The sequence below is a fragment of the Anabas testudineus genome, chromosome 17 (genome assembly GCF_900324465.2).
Source record: "Anabas testudineus chromosome 17, fAnaTes1.2, whole genome shotgun sequence".
Lineage (NCBI taxonomy): Eukaryota > Metazoa > Chordata > Actinopteri > Anabantiformes > Anabantidae > Anabas > Anabas testudineus.
In genome coordinates this window covers 11,586,605-11,611,085 of record NC_046626.1, presented here as the reverse complement: position 1 = coordinate 11,611,085, position 24,481 = coordinate 11,586,605, and the positions used below count along the sequence as shown (strand labels likewise).

General features: G+C 39.0%; 4 protein-coding genes across 4 annotated transcripts; 1 reads left to right on the top strand and 3 right to left on the bottom strand.

Annotated features, from left to right (window-relative positions):
• Window positions 1-861: 861 nt before the first annotated feature.
• Window positions 862-6,264, bottom strand: elovl1a (ELOVL fatty acid elongase 1a). The gene is made up of 8 exons (XM_026373583.2): window positions 4,092-6,264; window positions 3,282-3,367; window positions 2,916-3,106; window positions 2,715-2,795; window positions 2,456-2,512; window positions 2,234-2,339; window positions 1,970-2,109; window positions 862-1,859 (listed from the first exon to the last, which is right to left on the bottom strand). The coding sequence occupies exons 2-8, from the start codon at window positions 3,340-3,342 to the stop codon at window positions 1,551-1,553; spliced, it is 945 nt and encodes a 314-aa protein (XP_026229368.1). The 5' UTR covers window positions 3,343-3,367; window positions 4,092-6,264; the 3' UTR covers window positions 862-1,550.
• Window positions 6,265-7,921: 1,657 nt separating this feature from the next.
• Window positions 7,922-15,119, top strand: bokb (BCL2 family apoptosis regulator BOK b). The gene is made up of 5 exons (XM_026374226.2): window positions 7,922-8,659; window positions 9,134-9,474; window positions 10,425-10,553; window positions 13,022-13,185; window positions 14,169-15,119. The coding sequence occupies exons 2-5, from the start codon at window positions 9,252-9,254 to the stop codon at window positions 14,292-14,294; spliced, it is 642 nt and encodes a 213-aa protein (XP_026230011.1). The 5' UTR covers window positions 7,922-8,659; window positions 9,134-9,251; the 3' UTR covers window positions 14,295-15,119.
• Window positions 15,120-15,510: 391 nt separating this feature from the next.
• On the bottom strand, window positions 15,511-18,357 carry thap4 (THAP domain containing 4). Its single transcript, XM_026374227.2, has 5 exons — window positions 18,215-18,357; window positions 17,294-17,453; window positions 16,717-16,826; window positions 16,342-16,445; window positions 15,511-16,074 (listed from the first exon to the last, which is right to left on the bottom strand). The coding sequence occupies exons 1-5, from the start codon at window positions 18,243-18,245 to the stop codon at window positions 15,958-15,960; spliced, it is 522 nt and encodes a 173-aa protein (XP_026230012.1). The 5' UTR covers window positions 18,246-18,357; the 3' UTR covers window positions 15,511-15,957.
• Window positions 18,358-18,505: 148 nt separating this feature from the next.
• agxtb (alanine--glyoxylate and serine--pyruvate aminotransferase b) lies at window positions 18,506-22,780 on the bottom strand. The gene is made up of 11 exons (XM_026374225.1): window positions 22,408-22,780; window positions 21,931-22,123; window positions 21,763-21,827; window positions 21,505-21,605; window positions 21,352-21,422; window positions 21,182-21,266; window positions 20,957-21,055; window positions 20,141-20,210; window positions 19,761-19,856; window positions 19,376-19,504; window positions 18,506-18,845 (listed from the first exon to the last, which is right to left on the bottom strand). Exons 1-11 carry the CDS (start codon window positions 22,678-22,680, stop codon window positions 18,738-18,740), a joined length of 1,290 nt encoding a protein of 429 aa, XP_026230010.1. The 5' UTR covers window positions 22,681-22,780; the 3' UTR covers window positions 18,506-18,737.
• Between the last annotated feature and the right edge of the window lie 1,701 nt (window positions 22,781-24,481).

The following is a 24,481-nucleotide window of genomic DNA, read 5'->3' as shown; positions in this document are numbered from 1 at the left end:
CTTATATCATCCTTTGACAGATGTATATTATATAGTCTAGTCTTTCTAGTTTGTGCATGAATATCTGAATTAAGTGACTTCTAGACGAGTGCCTGTTTGGATTCCAGTCATAGCAGCTTTTCTCTTTGTGCGTTTTTATCTTCCGACTGGTGGTGTGCTTCTCTCAGGTGATGAACAGAAGTAAACTTACTGTGATTTTTCTGTTTGTGAGAGGATTTTTGGTGACCTTCTCAGGAGGCACATGTTACCATGGAAGCAGATATTTGCTACTAGCTATTGCTAAATTCAGGTCTGATCCCAAAAAAAGATGCATGAAATCCACCAGAAGCTGAGGAGTAGTCTCTGAGACTTCTACACCCTTCAGCTATGTCATAATTAAGTTCATGACATGAACTCAATCCTGATTCACTGTAATTGGACAGTTTTCAGCTGGCGAGGATGAAAAGGCAAACAAGACTGTGCTACCATCAGACTTTTCAGTTTCCATCAAACTCACCTGTATCTCATCTCAATTCTGTTTAATTATTCGGCTATTGATCTAGTCTATATTATCATACCATATTTTTACTTCTTATAGTTCTTTTGTTTTTTACTTTTGACTCTGCTGCTGGTCTATTCCAGACTGTCACTGTAACCTCAGCATCAGATTTCACTAATACAGATTATTCCCTTATCTCTCTGATTCACTGAACTGATGTTGTGAACAATGTTGTCTCATGTCAAACATTCAACCACAAAACCCAGAGTTTCAATTTCTGTCAAGTAGTTGATTAAAAATTGCAGTGGTAATAGGATTATGCCCAATTAAAAGTCTAGCAGTGCCTACACTAAAAAAACAACATAATGCATTCACACATGACATTCGGAAACACTATACCTTTTATTAAATTATAATCCAAGAAGTACTTTATTAACTTCATGTGCTGTGTTGAGAGAGTAGACATACATTGCTGGCAATGCTCATAACTGATTAATGTGGATGAACATACATAGCAGTGTAAATGTCATTACCTAATTATGCAAAAATGCAAATGCATCAATACTGTAATATACAGTATAACATCTCTTTGAAAAATTGAGGTGTGACATTTCTTAGAAAATACACACCATAACTGCTTTCCAAATGACACAGACCTTTACCTAAAATGTATTTTATTATTTCAAAAGTTAAATAAAAACAGGAAATAAACTATTATTTGACATTTACAATGCAAACCTTGTTTTGGTATAAAGAAAGCAGGTATTTACAGATTTCAAGCCTGAGTTGATAAATACTTTCAGTGACAAAATGAGCACCAATTTTCATGCAGTGCGTTAGTTATTGACTAACAAACACAATGTGGCACATAGAGATCACCGGCAAAACACAATAGGCCATCCATATCCCAAGAATTGTGTTTATATTATATAGACTAGACTGATATAGAACTGGTTTTCAAATACTATACCGATTTCTGTGCTACACCAGTATGCTATGAGATATGAATGACATACTCAAGGTGGCTCTGAGGAGCCTTGGATGCCTCCTTCTCATTTCCACAGTCACCAAGTTAGATTTCCTTTACTTTTCCCAAGAAGATTTTGCCGTTGCTGTAGTGGTGTGCATTTCCATTTTCTAGGTGTTTGCCGTTGGCCACCACAGTGATATGTTCAATGGTTGAGCCGTTCAGTTTTGGCTTGTTATCTGCTGTAGGAAGCCGTTTACCCTTTATGTAGGCCTGCACCCAGAAGTTGGAGAAGAGGATGAAGAAGAAGACACCGTACATCCAAATGAGATGGATCCACAGGGGAACCTGGTAGTCACATTTCTCCATGAAGTAGTACTGACTAATGTGAATGGAGACTACAATAAACTGCAACTGCAATAGAAACAGAAAAAGTGCAGGTTATTAAAACCTGGGGTGACACTAAAATCAAACATGCCACTTATTTCAGTGTAATCACACTCTTTAAAAACAAACAAACATACAAGCTGGATGCCAGTCATATACTTCTTCCACCACAGGTATTTCTGGAAGCGAGGGCCTGCAGCAGAGAGTCCGTAGTAGAAATACATGATGACGTGGACCGTTGCATTCACCATGGCATGGAAGGAGCCCATTCCTCCAGCTTGAGAATTGAAAAGACAGCCAAAGACATATTACATGAGACATTTTAATACAAGGGTACAGTGATTTCACCAAAGTACCACAACCACTCAAGTATGTTGGAGATTGTACAGAGTAAATCTCACCAGGAGTCAGGGTGATGCCCCACCACCACGTCCAGGGCATGAAGGAGTGATGGAAAACATGGAGAAATGTGATCTGACTTTGTTTCTTTCTCAGCACAAAGAAAACCTGGAATAAAACAAACAAACAAACAGAAAAACAAGCTCAATTTAGGATGAACACACCATATCTCATGTCCAAGTCCAGGTAACAGAAATCAATATAAACTGAAAACATGTTCTTACTGTGTCGAGGAGTTCAATATATTTTGAAAAATAAAACAGCCAACTTGCTCGAATCATCTGGAGGAAGGAAAAGGACAAAACTGTGAGGCAGTGATTCATTTTCAGGAGATGTAGATTGTCTTCAGTCCTCAAACCTTCAGAACAGTCTTAACCATTAAGTAAACATAAATACCTGAATTCTTCTCATCCCTCAACAGGATAAATCAACACATTGACAAGGTTTTTCTTTATAAAGGAACTCAAAATAATGAACAATTACCCTTAGAGTCTGCGGGCTGCTGGAGGTGTCAATAAGGTCACATCTCCATGTATAGGTGGTAGCCCATCCAGACATCATGAACTAGGTGTCAAAAAAAACCAAACAAAAAAATTTCCCAATATGGTTTTTGAAGAGGAACTTGTTTGTCGACATGTCCTCGAGAGATTTGAGTCATCTTGTTTGACATGTATGGTTTCTTACCTCATAGACTATGTAGGCGTTCAATAAAACCATGCTGAGGTTGTAGATAATCATGGCTGTGTGTAGGTGAAAAGGTTTGCGATTTGCCATCAGGCGAGGTCCAACATACACGGAGGAGAAGACATAGGCCAACAGGATAGTGGTCATCTGTACGGGACTCTGCATCAGAGGGTAATCTTTGACTCTAGCATCTGGTAAACACATAAATCAAATATTATTGTCTATTCAAATCAGAAGCCACACACATAAATGTCTGATAGAATAACCTGTAAATGCTTTAAACTGTAAAATCATGACAGTCGATCACCAGTTAATCATTGACATTTTCACAAAGCAGAGGTGGAAATCTGTGAAGAAGAAGCTTACCAGTTCTCGACTGTAGATAACTGTGCAATTTTAAAATGCTTGATACAGCTTCTTGTATCATGGTTGCTGCTTGTTTTATCAAACCCCTGAAAAATATGAAGAGACGGAGTCAGAAACCAGGAGAGGAAGCGGGGCTGAAAGTGAGGTTAGCTGGGCAGGTGAGCAACAAAACGACCTGTCCACCTGCTTTCCCACTGACTGAGCAAACAGGAGACAGCTGCACTGCCTCATCAAACACTCCTGACTGCTCCAGTGTACCAGCTTTCAGAAAATACACTGGGGAAACCCGGTTTCACTAATGAATTCAAGGTGTAGTATGTGGGCTGACAAAGTCTGCTTTACTTTATTTAATACTTAAATAAATAAACCAGTGCCACACGACCTAAAAATAAAATGAATGTTTAAAACGATGAACATCAAACATTTGAATTCAGTTGTCAGCCCTACTAACAATGAAATACTCTCTTGCTGACTAACAGAGCAAGTTAAACAGGTGAGGCAAAGAACTTGGCCCATATGGCCAGCCCAGTCAACTGAACTGCCAATACATGAGCTAATCATGGATACCTCGACATCAAACGTGCTTAAAGCAGACTTTGTTCTTAACCCTACAGTAAATTTATTTTCACCCCAAACTAAAAGGCAATCTGGCAAAATCACCAGTCTAACCACAACCAACTAAAACATGTCCCTCCATTGATACAGGAGCAGCACAGACAGATATATTATGTTTAAGTTATCTGGTGTGGCAACAGCCATGAGACTAGTGCTAAAATCTCTGCTCTATATTAGTTTACTAGAGTGACTCACCTGGTAAGCACGAGTCCCCAGCACACACTATCGCACAGGCAAGACAGGCGGCTCTCAAGCCAGAGGATCCAACTGATCAGAGGTGAAACCCAGCTTCAAAGCTCCTCCATAGGTGATAGCCTCTAGGTATAGATCTCTCTAAAACCCAAAAGGATTCAATGAAAGACAGAGAGAAAAGTAGAAAGACAAGTTAAAATGAGAAGCACGCTACGATAACTGTGAGACTGATCTCATTCAACTGAATTTAAACCCCAGAGCATTACTACAGGCCTTGCTGGTTTCAGGACCACACCCTGTTCCAATGCCAGGCTCCACCTTGCCTGTTTGTGATTGGACTGTCTCATCAATGGTGGTGAAAGGATGGGGTCAGGGGGTTGCAGAACGAAACAAGGCAGAAAAAGGTGGAATGACTAACCTGAATAACTAAGAATGAGGTGAAATATTAATATCTGATGCGAACTGTGAACTGTGCACACATACACATATTTTATAATTTTACTAAAATCCATTTTTTAATCGAACATCAAACCTAATTTGGGCCAAAGGTGCCATCAGATCTGCTGCATTCACAAACCTAACGTCATTTCCCTCCCAGGGGCTGGGTTTCTGTCCAACCCTTGCTGCTACAACAGGATCACCTGCATCTCTAGTTTTACCTGTTCCTAATAGGTGATGGGTGTGAGACCTAGATTGAGGTAAAAATTTACTCGTCAACCTGCACAATACAATGAAATGATGACTGGAATGAGAGGAATTTGAGCACTGGAGGGAGGGAGGAAGCATTGCTGTCTGTTTACATATCATTTGACAGTTTAGCACACACATGGTGTCTCTGCCATCAAGTGCAGGCCCGAAAACCTATAAATATTATATTATTAATGCACACAAATCAAATCGAAGTTTTATTTAGCAAGTTACAAAAGGGAAAAAGCAACCGAGTTGACACAAGTCAAACTTTATAACTCTAAAACATCTTTAACTGTTCAGTTTCATTCATTGATGTCTGAAGCCAGCAAAGGGAGATGTAGCTGTTCATACAAGTGCAGGTCAGAATTTGTAATAAAGAATTTCTTCCAAAGCTGCTGCATCGTTGAGCAGTGTCATAAAAGTGCAGCAAAGGCCCTGGACAACACAAGTTAACTCATGTATTTAGCAAAGCAACAAAACAGTCCTCATGTGCAATAACAATGAATGTACAAAACAAGCACTCTGACTAAAAGATATTGTTTTCCAGTCTAAATTCACATGTTTTGGTGCAGATTTAAAGACTTAAACTGGACTCTAATGTGTGCATTAGTTGGTTTCATTGTCTCTATCCACATCCTCAGCTGCTTTTCGTAGCACAGCTGGACACTACAATACACTCTTCTTCATGGTCTTGTGACTGTTTAGCATTGACTTGAAACAGACAGCCAAACAACAACCAAACAGCACCACGTTGTCTGTTGAACATAGTTCTCTGCCCAACAACACAACCGGATAATAGACAGCATCCTCGAGACATATGGGTTGTTCTCAATTAGGCAACAAATTAGATATGGTGGATACCTCCGGATTGAAAAAAACATTTCAGCATGGCTGCTGTTAATGAATGAACTGACTCAGTGAGTATGAATGTGTACATGCATTTCTCAGTGTGTCAGTCCATGAAACAGCAGAAAAGATTGCCTAACACAAATGCCACGAAGCTCATAAATCAATAGTTTTTTCACTCTGGTACTCCATCAGTCTTTTGCAAAAATTTAATGTGTCGTTAGCCGTGGTGTCTAACAAAGGAAGCATGCTCGATTATCATGTTCCAAAACATAGCATAATAGTTGCAACATAGCAATTTCTTTTCTTTATTGCATGTTTACACCCTATCTGACCAAAAATATGTAAATTTAATTTTCTCTTTTACTCCCTCATGAGACGTTGAAGCTGGTGTCATAGAAACAGTATAAAAACACTTTTTTACATATGACAATTTAGATAGCTCATCTTAAGTCTGTCTTTCTTAAAACCTGAACATTAAAGGGGTCATATTACACTGCTTGTGTTTAAGATTAGGTTGATATGTCTCTCAGAAACTATTTTTTCGGCTGTGAAGAAAAATCTACTTTGTTTAATTCCACAAGCAGAGTGGGACCCTTAAAGTCACACCAGCTTAAACAGCTATTTCATAAAGAGGCATTATTATTTGTACTTTTTAAACTTGAAAATCAAATAATATTTTATCATTATAGCCCCAGAATAAAATATACACCCCAAATTAAGCACAATTATTATAATTGATTATATCTACAGTTACTTTTTCCTTTTCAGATTTTGATTAACACAGCTAAATACTCATAATATATAATATAATCGTAAGACCTCTTTCATCTTGTGTGTGAAATTTACAAACTACCCTACAGTTTTTAAAGATTTTCAAATTGATATTATCTGATTCAAAATATGTTTTGATTGATTAATATTATAATTATAAAAGTGAAATGAGCCATTGTGCATAATTAGTACTTAAATTTTTCTACTTTACTGAAGTAAACTTATGAATATGGACATGTATTCACATTCTAAACTGTGGTAATGATACTTTTACTTAGTCGAAGTAAATGATCTGAGCAGTTCTTCCACTACTATTATTACTATTGTTTCAATTCAATAAAATTTAATATAAATACAATACGAACAGAAGTTATCTCAAGACATTTTACAGTGTTAAAGGTGTGAGACCTTACAAAATATGACTGTATACAGAATTATATAGAAAACCCAACAATTCCATTTGAGGACGAGGCAACAATGGAGAGGAAAAACTCCCTTTAGATGAAGAAACCTCCAGCAGATCCAGGTTCAGGGTGGGCGGCCATCTGCCTCAAATGGTTGGGGTGAGTGGAAAGAGGAGAGAGAAAAGAAGAGCTCTAAGGCCGAGGATACCTGCAGAGGAGTACAGAGAGAGAGAGAGAGAGAGAGGAGAAAGCACAAGTAGACCTGCACTGGACAAAATATGGAACTATGAGGTCTTTAAGATACGATGGAGTCTGATTATTAAGAGCTTTATATGTGAGGAGAACTGTTTAAACTCTATTCTGGACTTTACAGGGAGCCAGTGGAGAGAAGCTAACGTAGGAGAAATATGATCTCTCTTACTGATTCCAGTCAGAACTCTGGCTGCAGCATTTTGGATTCACTGGAGGCTTTTTAAGTAATTATTGGGAGAAACTATTAATAATGAATTACAGTAGTCCAGTACAATACTGGTATTAAACTATGATAAAAAACGGTTAGTCCACCACACTAGACACTAATTACAATGTGTTGTATGTGATATACTGGTTATATTTCTATTTACAGTTGAAAACTTCAGATCATCTCTTTATAATTAAACCTTGATCTACAAACAGAAGTGAGAAACAGCGCCACCCCGCGGCCAACAGGAAGAAAATAACAACAGATAACCGCAGTTAATGGTAAAAATAATAATAAACTGTGATCGAGACATTTTTAGCAAAATCTGTAGCTTACCTGAAGTATGAGAATTAGGGTTATTTAGACGAGGGAGAAATGAATTAAATAGCCTTTGAAGAGACAACAGCCTTTCTCACCTACTTGACCCCTTTTCTTAATTTCGACACCACCTAATCATAAAATCAGGTCATTTTTTTATTTGAAAATAAAACAAAGAAAATCTTCAAAGCGCTGATGTAAAGTTACAATGATGTATTTTGATACAATTATTTTTTAAAATGCACTTGTATCCTACAAATAACAAAATAGAGCCCTTTAATCTTTGTATTATTATTATTATTATTATTACCTGCTGTGCGCGGGATTGGAGGTGCGGCACTTCTCGCTCAGCAGGAAACACTCACATAGACTTTGGCACAGGATCAGCTGCAGAGTGAGAGGCGGAACCTGCACACCTGGACTGGGAAACTCCATTTGAATGACTCGCATTCCTCATCAGTATAAAATGTTGAAAACCTGTAGGATTTGAGGATTTTACGCACAGGATGGAACAAACATTTAATAAGATGTGAACACAGGACTATTTAAATAATCAGAGATTTTCTTAAGAGTGTTTTTTTTTTCAGGGTTTGTTGCCGGACTTGTGAATGAAAACGTAGATTTCTTTGATTTGCCTCCCTCTCTCCGCCGTGGTGCGTCTGCCTTGTTTGGTTGTTGGGAGCCAGGCGGTAGATTCCGCCTCCGGGCTTTCCGCGGCCGTAAAACGAACGCACCCACTGATCGCCAATGGGAAGGTGGAGGAGCAGGTAGGCGTTGTGTAAGTGCACCTCACCGCACACTCGGTGCTTTTCAGAGAAATAAGTGGATCGAAGAGGACATGAGCTCTCCGGGAAATGAGACATGAGCAGGAGCTGGAGAATCAGCGAGACGTGCGCTCTGTCATTGTCTGACACAGTTTGTGAGACCACATGAACAGCGGTTCTCCGGCTGTCGGAGCTTTTTGTTTTTTTCCTGGAAAACACCACAGTGTTTTTAAAAGTTTCTGATTGATTAAGTGGAGCTCGATTACCGTATTTATCACATTGCGTTGGGATCCCAGTGTGGATGCAGTGTTGAGGGTAAGTGTTGCATTTTGCCTTACATGATGAGATGTTTAACACTTCAACTTCAATTCACTTTGCAAATTATACTCGTATGATTTATGCATTTTATCTCATATCAAGATATGACTATTTACCTACCTTAGCAACAAAATATTTTCGTTGTCATATTGTGATATGAGTGTTGCATAATCCGTGAAGTGTAGCAATATCTGGACAATCCCACCATGTGACTCATCAATAACGCCTCCATCAGATTATTATGTAAGTTTGTGGTCTGATTTTAGACCAGATTCTAATGTCTACATGTCACTGTTACACCCAATTTCCTTTTAAATCTAAGACAGTGTGTGGTAGCAGCAGAAGTTAATACTGTAAGCACTCAAACTGCCTGTCATGTTGTTCCTTGGATTGATCAAGGATCACCTTCTCTAATTAATGCCTTTAGAGGTAGCCTGATTTCTCTAAACAAGAGTTTTCTTTTCTTTGTAGCTGCCATTTTGTCTCCACTGTTAAACTTTGCTCTTCTGGGATAAAGAGAAGACACACTGAGACACAGCTGATCCAGAGAGGTCAGACACTCTCTGACCCACATCTCCCACAGGAGGACATGGAAGTCCTGCGGCGGTCTTCTGTCTTTGCCGCAGAGGTCCTGGATGTCTTTGACCGATCGCTGACTGAGAAAGAGCTGGTGTCCCAGTCCAAAGCCTTGTGCAGGGACTACATCCTGTCCAGACTCAACCAGAACGGGCTGGGATGGTCCAAAACTGAACTCAACCTCTCCCCATCAAATGCAGCTCTTGCTGATGTGTCTTTGGTGCTTCTCTGTCTGGGTAAGTGAAGCATGAACATCTATAGAGTTAAAATGTTAGAAAACTGTAGTAAATGGCCCAAGTGTCATTAAGTGGCTGCATTATGGTTTAAGCTTTAATCGGTTTCATTTTGAATTTTGTGGCTCAGAGGTAAAAATCAATATTCAAAACGGTGTTGGTATTTGTTTACATGTGGGGGAAAAAATATTAATTTACATCTGGATCCAGTCCATATCTGTATAAAATACTAGCCATGTTTTATCTGCTAAATGTTTGTATGTCAGCCAGATACAAAACAAAACAGCTGCAAGAGTCTGTGCTCAGTTATATACAAAAAATCAAACTAGCAGAATTAATGTTTATACAAAACTTTGATATTAAAACCGAGGGACAGGAAACATTGCAGTCTAACACAGACAGATGAATTAATTGCTTTCAAAGCAATCAACCAATCCTCATCATCTAGCGTAGAGCAATCATCTGGCATGACTTGAGCTGGAAGCTGCAGTGACCTCACTGCTCAGTACCACTGATGGGATCTGAGGTGTAAAAAGCAGAGTTGCTGTTAATAGATAACAGGAGGCTGAAGACATAAATGACTCACTAAAGCTGGAACAGACAACTGATACATATGAAATGAAATAATCTGGTTTTAATAATCCTCAGACTCCAAATGATTCTGTACATATGATATTTAATATATAGTTTAAGCTGTGATTGCCTTGGGAAAAACTATGGGTTGAACTTGGAGGATATATCTGGAGGACATGGCTCAGTTAGAATATCTGCTACAGCCCTGACATAAGAGATACCAGAAGAAACATTAATGTTTTACTTTAACATCCTGTCAGAGTGTTTAAATAATTGGTCTAAACTGCATCTATAATTTGCTTTGTCTCATTCATCCAGATTAACTGTGGTCTTTCTAACAGACTTCTGATGCTTCTCTGCGCTCTTCCTGTGTTACCTAGGCGACGAACTGGAGTGTATACAGCCCAGTTTGTGGAGGAATGTGGCGCGGCAGCTCAACATCTCTGTTGCCATGGAGAACATGGTTTCAGATGCTTTTATCGGCGTGGCAACGGAAATCTTCTCAACAGGTACACAGCTTGTTCTGAACCCGCAGGTGTTGCTGACGATGATGATGGTGGTGTCGGGGAAAAACTAAACATGTAGCGATGTTCAGCTCAATTAGAGCTGCCAGCACAGGAAGCGATTTGCGCTTCTACTGATTCTCCGACTGCTGACGGAAGACGTGTCTGTGATTTAGAAGGTGTCTCTCTGCAGTTTTCATCAGGTCATTTCGGCTGAGAGGTGCTTTTAGTGAGAAGGAGTGGGTGTAAGTGATACGTAGGTGGAGTGAGACTTCATGAAAACACACAATTAGTCCCATGAACATCTAGAGTTACTCACTAACTTTAGAAACTCTGATGCTTTGTCTGATTGGTTGACAGTTTTATGATGTTTACTGGATGTTACTGCCTCACTTATTGAACAAGACTATTTTCCTTCTCTATGGGACTAATGATGTGGTTACAAACTTTCATATATAGAGAGTGACGTAGCACATAACTGCAGAGTCACATAATTATGTTGGTTTTTTTTTATCTGTGAAGGAAACTAAATCTATTCATTGCGTCATTCTTGTTTATTCCTGTGGTTTGATCATTTCCAGGCTCTAAAAAAAATTTAAAAAAAAAAAAAAGAAAATGATCTTGGAGAAGAACATCACTCTTAGAGCAACAAATGATGAGGGGTTGAAAAGGAAGATTGTTGTATTTATTTATTTATTCTGTCATTCTTTCATTGTACTCTCTTAAATTAATGGTCTGACAATAACTGATCTAATTTGGCTAAACTATCAGCTATTGTGCTGTGGGACAAATGAAGTAAATCTTGAGACGACCAAATGATCTGTCCTCGTCATCCCCCTTTTGATATTACATCCAGAAGATTGATGACGTTTTATACAAATTAGTTTGTTTAAAGCTGCCTGAGCTTAAAGTGCTGGGCTGTTTCGTACAAGGTTTAAATCAGAATTGGCATTTTGACGTCCTCTGGGATACATGACATGGTGTGGCTGCAGTGCTTTTTTCTTTTTTTTTTTTTTTTGAGAAAAGAACAGAACAAGATCTGATCTCCGTGGCTGAGTACTGGCTGGACTTGTTTGTGTCGATGTCATGAGGGTGTAATTTTTGGAAACAGCGTGGGATTCCTTCTGAGGAATAACAAACTGTTGAACCCGGGCTGACCCAGTCTTCTGGGGATGGGTCTCAGCCTGAGGCCCTGGATATAAATAGAAACAATCTTGTAAGTTTGTTTTTCCTGCTGTCTGGAATTTGGTTTATTACTACTTTTTTAGCATTTTGATATTCATCATCATCATTGTTCCTCCAAGTGCTTAACACAGCTTACCAAAGCACAAAGAAACAATATGTCCAGTGAATCTAACTCATATTTTTGGAAGCAGTTAACCAGCCATCTGTACTGTGGTCTCCCTCAGTAAAATCAACACGGCTTGTCTCTCCTCCATCTATCTTCCACTGCCTCCCACTTCTGTTCCTTCTCCTTCCGCCCTTCCCTCTTGCAGCTTTATCCCTGACAATCTTGTCTCTATTCTTGGCCTGCATCTCAGCGGGGAGGGAGATCTGACGTACTCGGACAGCTTCCACGGACATGTTGGTTATCTCATTTAAGCTCGGCCAGAGCTCTATCCCCTTAAAGCCACAGTCAGACACTGGAGGTCAGCTCTGAGGAACAGTCATGACAAAGCAAGCTGACCTAGAGGATGCTAATTCCATTAGATCTTCCACTGCATCGCTGACGCTCATTGTAACAACCCACGCTGCACTGGAAACTCTGGCTAAAAATAGCTGGCTGCCCTTAACAATCAAACTGGATTATTTAGTTTAAAAATGACGATAAAGAATTGTTTTTTTTCAGCTTTATGACTCTTTATGACACCTTAGTGTTGAACGGAAAACCATTTTGTACAAGGTTCACCCACTGCCCTGCATGCGTCATGTCAGGTCATTGAACATCAGCAGAGGTGGGTGTTAATGCTTGGCATGGACTGGGAATGGCACCCAGGAGAACAGGAAATGAGTGTTTATGCTGGGATAAATGAGGTATTTTATCAGTTCCAGTCAGGAAATGTTCTGTCCTGAAGCCTAAAGCTCAGGTCTTGTGGATGAGGTGTGATATTTCTTTTTCTTTTCTCACTTCTCAAACTGCACTGTGAGTCGAAGACAGAGCTTGAATTTAGTAGCTTAAAATGTTTTAAGCTATTAAATACACTGATTTTGAATAATAATTCTTTTCTATAATCATTTTTTTTCCACAAAAAAAGTTAAATTTCACTTATTCTTCTTCTCTCTCATTGTAAAAAAAAAGGGAATCTATTAATGGATTAGTTGTTGAAGTTGTAAACATATGTGCGTTGAACAGAGAAACCTTTCTCATAAGTTGAGTTTGAAACAGTTTCTGCACATGCACCGTTCTTCAAAGTGACTCTCAAAGTTAACCAGCAATCACAGCCCAGAATTAACCTTTATTTTTCTTGTTGTAGGTATAACATGGGGTAAGGTGGTGTCCATGTATGCAGTAGCTGGAGCCCTGGCAGTCGACTGTGTCAGACAAGGACATCCGTCCACAGTTCACATAATAGTGGACAGTCTGGGACAGTTTGTCCGTAGGTTCCTGGTTCCCTGGCTGAAGAGACGAGGAGGATGGGTAAGTGACTGCTACTGTATGTGCTGATAACTTTGATTACATGATGCATGAGCAGCATTATTAAAAAATGTTTCAAAAACTTTTGATTACGCAATCTTCTAGTTTACACCACAACTAAAAACCTAAATTCAGCACGTATGCTATTAAGTGATGTTTTTGTGGGGAATTTGGAACGAACAATAAATGAAAAGAAACATTTAAGAAGACTCCAAGAGAGAAACTGTTCCTCCTTCTGCTGAAGATATTTGACTAATTTATGTTATCTTGTTTATGGATGAGACCTCATTTTACATCAAATCTGATGATGGCATACTCAGAAAGAAAACTGAGTTCCTCACAATCTGCTGCAACGTCTGTTGCTTAATCTCATGCAGAAATCTGCAGTGTTTTTTTTTTTTTTTTTCTGTGGTGCTCTCAGTTAAGAGATAATGTATTATGTAATGATGCATTTTTGAGCTGCAGCTGTACTTTTTTGCTGATTCAGTGAAATCATCACTCATCAATCGTATGCTCTTATTCAATTTCAGAAACGTGATTCATTTTTTCAGCATTTACAAATTCAGAAAATTTAGGTTTAATATTCAGAAAATTGACAGTAGAGCAAACTACATCTGCAGATGAAGTCTGTGTATTATGGTTGAGAGCAGGTGGACACTGAGACTAATATCAAATCCTCAAATTCAAATGACTTACCTAAAAATGAAAAAGTAAAATATATATATATATATATATATATATATATATATATATATATATATATATATATATATATCTCACTAGAAACACTAAAATAATAGATGGAAACTTTAATGAATTTGAAAATGTCTAGTACACTCTAGTCACATTTTGTATTATTGCTTACATACTACTACATACAGATCCCTTTCAAGACCACCAGTACCTGTAGGGAATACCAGTAGCACTGTTTTGTCTTCTTTTGAGCTTTACTGGGATCAAATAGTTAAATTATTTTCTTTTTTCAGGCAGAGATCTCAAAATGCGTGGTGAAGAAGGATCTCAGTCCTGAACACCACTGGTTGTCCTCTGTCATCGAGTCGCTGAAGTACTTCCTCACCACGATGTACGTCTGCATCATGAAGGAACCCTGAAGAGCCGAGACAGAGAGCACAGGAGTCTTCGTGATTGGTTAAAATCTCAGACTTGTCAATAAAAGCTTGAGTGGAGATGGTCGCTGTGCTTGATGAGGATTACGCGTCGGCAGATTTCAGTGTGTGGCTGAATGGCCATCAAACAAATGTTTCTTCAGCGTCATGTTTGTGTTCTCTCAGTGCCTGTGAGTGATTACCCTCCATCCAAAGAGTAGTCACCAGAGCATGAACGGTAAAGGAATAATTTGTGTCACGCCACCTCTCTGACATATTTTCACACCGTTTACACCAGCATGGTGCAATTAGTTACTTTAATGAAAAGTGATGCTCAGCTGTCCAGGTCTGAGTTTCCTGAATATAAGAAGGACTAATATCAAATGTTAAAGTGAATGTGTATCACTCAGGAGTGCAAATACACCTAAGTGGTATCAGCAGCTCACATTTCACAGGTCTTATGTACACAATTGTACATTACCAAAGCACAAAGTGTCTCTATCCAAATATAATCCAAAATGTTACCTTTTGAAAACCTTATGCTGCAAACGTCTGACACAGCCGACCAAGTAATGCTGGGATTCATTATGCCCATTTTTGGCCAAAGAAGCTAGGAACAGAGGGATAGTACTGAATGTATTTAAGTGAAACTGATTTTCTTTTTAATCTGTAAATACTCTATTTATGATTTTACTTTTTTTAAATTTTGATTATGACCATTTCAATATAAAGAGACTCCTTGAGTGGTATGCTTGATGGTTGCCAGTATTAATTTATAAATGTGTGTGTGTGAACCTTCTTTTGTAAGTCCATAATAAAATTTAACATTCACATGTTGACTTAACTGTTTTCTTTTAACTGGTTTTTGAATAGACAAATTTACTGCGACAGACCCTTAAAAGTGAGGTATATTAAAAAATCTAAGAAATTAAACTGCCTGCTCAGCCCTGTTCAGTGGGTCAGAAGAAAAAATGCAATATTCAAAACAGTGTTTTTATATCAGTAGACAAAATGTTACAGTGGCAAGAAAAAGTTTCTGCTTTACTTTGTAGTAAAATGTGATCTGATCTTCATCTAAGTCAAGAGTATTAAATACATTGTGCCTCGCATACCTTTTCTTGCCACTGTATTCTGTAGTGTAGACAAACAACAGGGAAATTTAACAGATTACAAGGGTAAATTAATTTCAAAGGACACTGAATAACAATATAAACAAACCTGGTGAAATACCCAATGTATGATCTTTAATGTAGACAATGTAAGAAAAGGATACATCAATCCCACACTAAGGAAGCTTAAAGGGCGGTATACTGGCCCTGAGAAGACAATGCATAGTCCAGCTTTTAACCTTATAATAGTGCAATAAAGATAAAAGAACGTTCTGCTCATCACTTCATCAGCGTTTTATGAGCTTCACAGCTCAAATAGTACATATATGATAACATTTGTCAAACTCCAAATCTTATCTGTGCCTAACAATGGTTAAGTCTGCTTTAATTTAATATATTTTTTATACAGGTTCTGGTCTATTTACTGCTGAATTAAACCATTGTGTAGCTATAGAAACAGTTGTTTCTGACTCAACAGCGAATATAGATCTGGCATTTTTAGTAGCACTTATCTTTCCAGACTGAGGTTTTTCTATATATGAGCAGCCTGCCGTGTTGGGTCAAGATGATCGATGATAAGTGATGTGCAAGTGCTGTGTCAGTGGTTGGTTGTCTGTTGCCATGGAAACTGTCTGCTCCAGCGTCCCATCTGGTTGGAGCTGAAACACTCTGGTAATCTGAAAGATGGAAACAGCAGACAAGGTAATTGGTAGAAAGCAGGAAAGACGTTATGTTACTGACGTTATGTTATGTTATGTTAAGACGTTATGTTTCCCTCTGGGATCAATAAAGTTTTTTGAATCTTGAATCTTGAATCTTACTGACTGAAAGGTTTCAGAGTCAAGTTTTGTTTAAGTGTTGTTAATATTACACTGCTTTAATTGAATCAATGAAGTAGTTACAGTAATATTGCACGATGCAGGATCAGAGCCTCACAGTTTTACCTGCTGTACATGTGGCTCTTTGGCAAAAGAAATTCTGGCCAATGCGTGGGTCTGCAGGTTCAGCTGCTGCCCTGTCAACTCCCCCTCCTCAATCTCCACTAGACCTGCACAAGAAGACATACTGTCCCTCAAAACAGGAGTGAAGAGTGTGTTTCTTTGTGTGGACAATAGTGTAAGCCATTGATAACCACTGTCCTTGTCACTCATTACTAAAAATAGATTCATAAACTAAATATCTTTTATCTAATCTAAGCAACAGGATCTTTCAATAATCTCCAAATACGCCAGGAATTCTGACGACAAAATAACAACAAAATGATCAAAAAACAAAAATAAAACAAAACACAAGGTCACACACAAGGACATCATAATTACCTGAGTTCTGTGCAATGATAAATGCCACTTTGTTAGCTCCTGGCTGCATTCGGATGAAGCCACACTCTCTGTGCAGAGGCTTTTTAGACTCTGCATGAAACGCATTGAACCTGTAACAGTATCAGTGAGGAATCAGCACTGAACTGATATATAACTTATATATTTTTGTGGGCAAATATTCTGCATCTCTGTGTTTATCTCACTCAGAATGAAGAAAAACTTCCTGCTTCTTAAACTCATAATCATTTAAACCAGAAGCTCAGGTGCCTCAAAATGTCAAAGTGAGGATAAGTTTTTTTTTTACAACCAACCAAAGAGGAACACCCACTGTAAAAGTGGCTTTTGCTGACCTGCAGTTGCTTAACTTATCAAACTACTGCAGTGATGTATTGGTGTACTCAACGTCACACAGTGGGTGTGGTTACAGCTGCAACAAAGTTCAGCTCTGACTACACCCATCAGTGGCACTCGATGTGGTAAAACAGACTTGAAATGTACAGTCAGCAACAGCACTGTTATTCAGTCTGGTGTCTACTCTGTTACTCTTTAAAGTCAGATTTCTCATTTGAGAACCTACATAAAGTTGATGACTGGTTGTCCCACGTGGGTGAAGTGCAGAGTTTCTGTGTAGCGAAAAGGTTTTATGGTGGGAAAACAGCCCTCCCCAGGTTCATCCGACTCCCAGGTCCCCAGAAGCCACTCTAGAGGGAGCAGGGTGGGATTCAGCTCCACTGGTGCTAAAAACACACAAACAGTTTATGGAGCATTATCTAAGAAAAGAGTGAAAGGAGGTAGTGGTGGGTAAACAGCACATTCATTCAAATTATTTAGTAAAAATATAAAATGGATCAGGGTTCAGATGACGTCACTGCAGAGGTGTAAAGTGATTAAGTACATGGTCTGTGTTTATTACAATTTCAGGTATTTGTACTTCAAATGAACAATCATTCACGTAGGCCATTTTTCAAGTTTTATATTTTTTTTATAATTCATGTATGGAAATTATATTTCACAAGCTGTATGATCAATCTGGAGGCTGCAGTTTGTTGTAATGCATTAAATATATGTAATATCTGTAAAGATTACTGTTTTAGCTGTGTGTACACAATAAACTGGGAGTACTTCTGCAGCAGTGGGGTCAGTGGCAGATACCTGCTCATCTCTTATCCAACCTAACAGTAGGTGGCGGTGACATGTTGATTATATGTTCCCATTTAGCAGAAACCAGAGGAAGGTGGTGTGTGAAGGTGACAGCACTGTTTGTCCAGTCATTAAATTATCACAAGAGCTAAAGTAGCTAGTGTTACTTTCGTTTTTAGTAAAACTGCTACAGACTTAGAGACAAATGTTTGTTCTCAGTTATGTGAAAGCTTCTTTCTAAGCTTGATTAGCGTGTAAAGCCTGTCAACACTAATTCAGTTACAGTTCAAACTACGACGTTAACTACAAAGTTACGATATTTCTCAGTCGCACTGAAACAATTGTAGACTTAACTCACCTGTCTGATTAACGGGAGTCGCCATTAACATGTAAACTCCAGTCAAACGAGTAAAGATGAGTCTTTAAAGACAAACTTTCACTACAGGAAGTTACACTGCGACGGCGGCGCGCTAATGTGACGTATTGATGAACTCGCCAGAGGGAATCACGGGAAATGTAGTTTCGACTGTTAAATACCACAGATGTGAAATAACCTTAAACAAATGGAAGAGGTGCTAATGTTTATACATTTTTGTAGCTATTTCTGATATTTCCTGCTGTTTCTATACATCAAGAAGACAAAGAAGAGCACACTTTATTTATTATTATTATTGCCGTTTTGTGCACCCAGCACAGACTATAAGACAATATCTTCTTCTTCATTAAAAAACAAGAGACCACAACTAATCTGCATTCAAATTTTTGAGCATGTCAAAAGCAGACAAATAAGATAAACATACAGTCCTAAAATGTATGCAATGTTCCTGAATTTTTATTGTTTGTTGCCTAATGAATGAGTGTGGTTTGGAAGATCTTGTCTCTTAAGGCTTGCTCTTTTTGCAGCTCTTGAGTGCGTCTGCCAGGGCGTGCAATGCCATGTCAGCATTGGTCTTCTCACAGTTGTATCCCATCAATCCGATCCTCATCACCTAATGAAAAGAGAGAGGGAAAGTACAATCCACAGTGACTCAGCAGCATGATTCAGGAAGCTGTAAAAACACCAGACTGACAACACTGCTGTTGTTAGAACTGCTTGAATTCATTTGGTCTGGATTATTTTGGTGTGAAAGTCAATCTCCACTAGACGAAGATGCACACTCAAAATATTAATCTGTGCCAAATCTGTGTTTGTTGTATTGGTTGTTTTAAAGGTAATAGGTAAATTGTTAACATGGGAACGAAAGAGGCTAATAGTATTAAGTAGTAATAGTAATAAACATAGTAATCCTCACACAAACTATTGTTTCTGGGACTATTCAGCACTGAGTAATGTTAATTTTAGTAAAAGAAATACGATAAGAGAAAAAGATAAAGATAAAGATACATTTATTTTATCACCATGTTTTTTAAACATGATCTGCTCCACTGACACTTATGCTTCTACCATAAAGATCGGCTGATGGCCACGTTGAGCAGCAATAACGTACATTTATTTACTGTAATAACAACAGCTACTCACCATGCCGATGGAAGGACCCAGGCCTCCAGTCATCTCCATGTGGTGGTGTTTCATGATGTAGGTCAGCAGCTCCCTCCAGTTGTAGCCGGCCGGGATGGCAATGGTGGTGACAGAGGGAAGCCTTAAATCCTGCAAGGTATGCCACCGAATAAGAGAATATCTGTGTGTTTGCAACTGGACGACAGCAACACAGTCCCTATCTACTGTATAAAGGGCCACAGACTCATTATTCATTCATTTTATGTATATTGTTGTTCAGTGCTAAAGTATTATTTGTCTGTTTGTTTGTCTGTTTATTGCTATAATATACAATTGCAGCTCTGTATGACACAAACATACATTTCTTTTTTCTATTCTTTTTAAGCTTTTTACATGTCTGTCTTACCCTTTCAGGAATGAAGAGTTTGAGACCCAAGTCCTCCAGTCCTCTGTAGAGGTATGCTGACACCTCCTTATGTTTCTTCCAGGACTCCTCCAGCCCCTAGAGGGAGACAGAGATTAATGGTTCAGCTATTGTCTCCTCAGGCTATCTGCCCTGCAGAAAAGGCTTAATCACAAGAATCTAAGACAACAACATTGTGTCAGGCAAAAACATGCAAAAGGAAGTCATAAGAGCAAGCCTGTCTCGAGTAAGTAACTTCATTACAGAACAGAGACATGAGCTGCAGTAGTAAAAGATTTGTAAGGGGGGTGAAATGTGCGCTGACAACCTGGACAAAACAAAGACTATGTAAGTAAAGTAAAGACTTTGCTATATTGTTTTACCTTCTCTGCAAGAATTGCCAGACTCTCTCTCAAGGTGAAGAATCCTGACACCGGACCTGTGTGGTGGTATCTAAAACCCAGTGTGCACACTTGATTAAACATCCACATATTACTGTACCAAACATTATACAGACCAGACTGTAATTAAACCTGAACAGCTGCACAGTTTTAACACATTTGATTGGAAATAGTAACTGGAAAAATGAGCATGAGCTCAAACGATCATTATATTCAATATTCTAGGAAAAGAATCCCCGAAGAGTTGGATCATAGACACCACCGAGTGATGCTCTCCTCCTGTGGCTGCAGTGATGATCTTTTTAGTCTTGGTCTTCAGTGGGATGCAGCTGAGCTAGATAACGATCAGGTGATTGACTTGGATAGTTGAGTAAATTCCACGTCTTCACTCATAATAATTGGTTGTTTTTTCCGATTGATATAATTTCTGCTAATTATTCTTGGTAATGCTATCTAGGCTGCACTGACTGACGTCAGTTTTTCTCTAACACTGGCTTTGAAAACAAATCCTGTTTGATGTGTCTATGATAGATTTTTGCTTTTCTCATTATTTCACTAACGTGAAGGAGGTTAAAATTCAACTTTTGATCATCTCTGAGTGATGTGTAACCACTTCCTACCTAAATTAAAGCTGAGCCTGTAAGAACCAAAATGTGTCATAGCTAATATACTTAATGTCTGGGCACAGTTTTTAAGCAAAGACAACTGAACTTGATAAGACTTAAACAAAAAGAAAATGCAGGCCATATGGGTACAAGGAGAATAGTGAGGAGTGAGCTTTAGCTCTAGTGGACTTACTCTCTGGCTGGTTTTCCATCACAGCCCCAGTAGTTGGACAAATGTGCCATGTCAAAAAGGTAGGATACTGGTTTTGTTTTCCTGTTAAACATCTTGTGGCTGTGTGGAGAAACAGAGAGATAACAACAAGAGAATGTGTCGTGACAAGACCCTTTTAAAATCTCTGATTTTTATGTGCGGTTTGAACAAATCATGCAGCTGCACACACCACCAGTCCTTACTTACCATGCTCTGTCATTAAACGAGATGGGTGCTGTGCCAGGAGGCGCATTCAGAGCCTTCTGAGAACCACTGTACAGGATGTCAATATCTTGGAGCACAATCAGAGGCAGATTGTATTACACACAAGCCAATGGCAGCAAACAAATTAATTCAGTCTTTCATCATTGCCTTACTTTGTTTGTCCATAAAGATTGGTGCTGCTCCAAGTGAGGCAACTGTGTCGACCAGGAAGAGGCAGTTATGTCTGGGAGAGATATAACAGATAGCAGAGTGAAATATGGCAATATGTGTAGTGATTACACGTAAGCATTTGTTTAGACTCTCACTTTCTGCAGATGTCTCCAATACCATCTACGGGGTGGCAAAGGCCAGCAGAGGACTCTCCGTGTGTGAGAAAAAACAGGACAGGTTTGTGTTTTTCTACAGCCTAGAGGAAGGAAATAGAGTTTTATAATCTATAACGCTTGTTTACTGACATGACATGGTAACTGATTATGTATCCTAGTCATGTATTCAGTATAATACCTTACCCAAACTTAATTTTAATTATTAAAAGCAATGTTTTCTGCTACCCTTGTGCCTACCTGTTCGATTTCCTTGTTAGTGAAATATCCTCCAGGTGATTTTACCAGTCTATGTACATTGGCACCTAAATATAAAAATACTTATTATTAATAAACGAAAAAGTAGACTATCTTCTGATCTTCAAAGTTCCGGTGAATACGTGCGTAAAATCGTGCGTAAATACTTACCAATTCTTTCCGCAATTTCTGCGACGCGCTCTCCCCAGATTCCGTTGATGGCGATGAGGACGCTCTCTCCGGGCTCCACCATGTTAAACACCGCACACTCCATAGCCGCGTGTCCAGAGCCACTCATGGCTAGAGTCATGTTGTTTTCTGTCTGAAAGACGTACTGGATCCCTCTCTTGATGTCATTCATGATCTGAAAACACAAACGTCAAACAGCTTTTTGGTTAATTTGTCAGATATGGTCACCTGTAATTGAATTATTTCAGAGGGTGTTATGTAGCCTATGCGTAATTACGCGCGACTGTTTGTATTTCTTCTCATGCCACGGGCTAAAAAATGAGTATAAAATAGAACTGTTAACATGATTAAGTGTGTTCAAAGACTTGACCCAATACACAAATTGTGCTCAGGCTCAGTGAGTGTGCGTAACAGGTGTTTATTTTCGACATAATTCATTAGCAAAAACAAAGCATTTACCTCGTACATTTCTGGGTGCAGGTGGCCAATTATTGGCCTGGAGCCTGCAGCTAAGATACGTGGAGGAACGTTTGAGGGTCCTGGGCCGAAAAGGTAACGCAGGGGAACTTCAAGCGGCCGAAGCATGCATGCCGGCGGCGGGATGGTCACGGAAGACATGGAGCGGTCCAGACGCTGCAGCAAGGGTGCGCTTCTGGCGGCCAGTGGACTGTCCAGGCTTGCTGCTGCTTGATGGGCGAGCAGCGCGCCCCGGCTGAAGAAAGCCCGCTGCATCACAGCTGTTGTCCTGGTGTCCTGAACCAAAAAAAAAAGAACACCGCTGACGGACCGAGAGACTAAGACTGACTGACTGTGAGTTTTGGGTGAAGATTTAAAACAACCAGGTCTTTGACCTGTTGGCCAGGAGGCGGTGTGCGTCATTTGGCTTCAACGTTGACAACAAGGTGCACAATGGCGTCATCACGATACATTTAAAATAAGTAAATGGAAAAGTGTAAAAGTGAGTTTTGTTTTAGACTTGTAGTTAAACTCTGCACATTATTAACATGTTACTATTTAAAACTCTAGAAACTAGAAAACCTCAAATAGCTTCATGTTAGAGAAAAGACAGTTTTTAGCATTTAAATTACGCTGCATTTGGAAATATTCAATGCAAATGCTAGTGAATTGTTTTATTCAGTCAAAGTGTCTTTAAGGGTGCAAGAGTTTTAATATTTTCAAATTCAGTGTTTAAAAATGCATGGATCCACAGTTTGGATGCACCAGGACTGTTTTGTGAGTCATTTCTAATCTGAATCTACAAATCGTCTCTTGAACTTTGGTGGAAAAGTGAGGACCTGAACTTTGCAGTTTGGAAGCAATCACTTCAGCATTGGTTTGTAAAGAGGAGTTTCTTCCCTAAGAGCCAATCTTCTCTCTCCAATGAGGAAGGGGGACAGGCACATACACAGCTACACCCCCCCACACACACATACCAATACACACAGACTATCAGACACATCAATACTGACTACATAAACATCCCAGGTTTATTGTCTGGTGCACATAAGCAAACAGATATTATCCTGTTAATAATTATGTCGATTTATATTCTTGTTTCTGATGTTTTCCAAACTAAATGTTTCTGATCAAAATGCCACAATGTGGGTTCAAAGGTCTTAACCCACATATAAAATGATCAAACTTCAGTTATCTAGAAGTCCAGATTATGCTTGGAGCCAGGTGACACAGGTGGCAGTTTACCAGACTGGATCACAGCTGTGATGTGCACTTGAACAATACAGAAAAATGAAAAGAAAATCTCAGTTGTGCTGGTGGTTGAGTGTGATGTATAATAGATTGAAGCCATAGTTTGCATATACAGAGTTAATTAGAACAGTGTTGACACAAACCCACCTGAATCCAGACTTTGTTGTCAACCTACTATCAACTCTCTGTACTCTCAGACTGTATCCTGTCCTCATTTTGTTTCGTCACTCCAGACTTATTTTAGTGCCAAGTGTGTTCAGGCCTTCATGGTGGCCTGAATGTAATTCACAAAACAAAACCCAAAAGAGAAGGGCGAACATAACCAGTTCTATGCTCTAAGTAGGGTACTGCATACATTTGTCATCAATTTGTCTCAAGTGTGCAGCAGACAAAGTCAATAACACAAACATTTTTTGGGGAAGTTAAAGATTGAACCTGGTCAACATGATCTCCAAAGTCACTCACTTCATGTCAAACATTTACATTCAAATTTTACTGTGACGTTAAACATATATCCCATCCAGTCATTATCCTAACTGCTTGTCCTCTCAAGGGTCGTGGGAGCACTGGAACCGATCTCAGCTGTCACTGGGCGAGAGGCGGGGTATAGTCCCCAGTCTATCACAGGACTGACATATATCACAATTAGATGGCATTTTAAATATGTATACTAGGTATTTAGCTGTATAAATCTCAACTAGCAGTTTTATTCTTTTATTCTTGTCTGCTGTCAAAGTGAATCTGATATTGTCTCGTTTTTTAAAGCTGTTATAGAAGGATCAGAAGCAGGTGTATCTCCGAGTCAGTCGTAGTCAATAATTATACT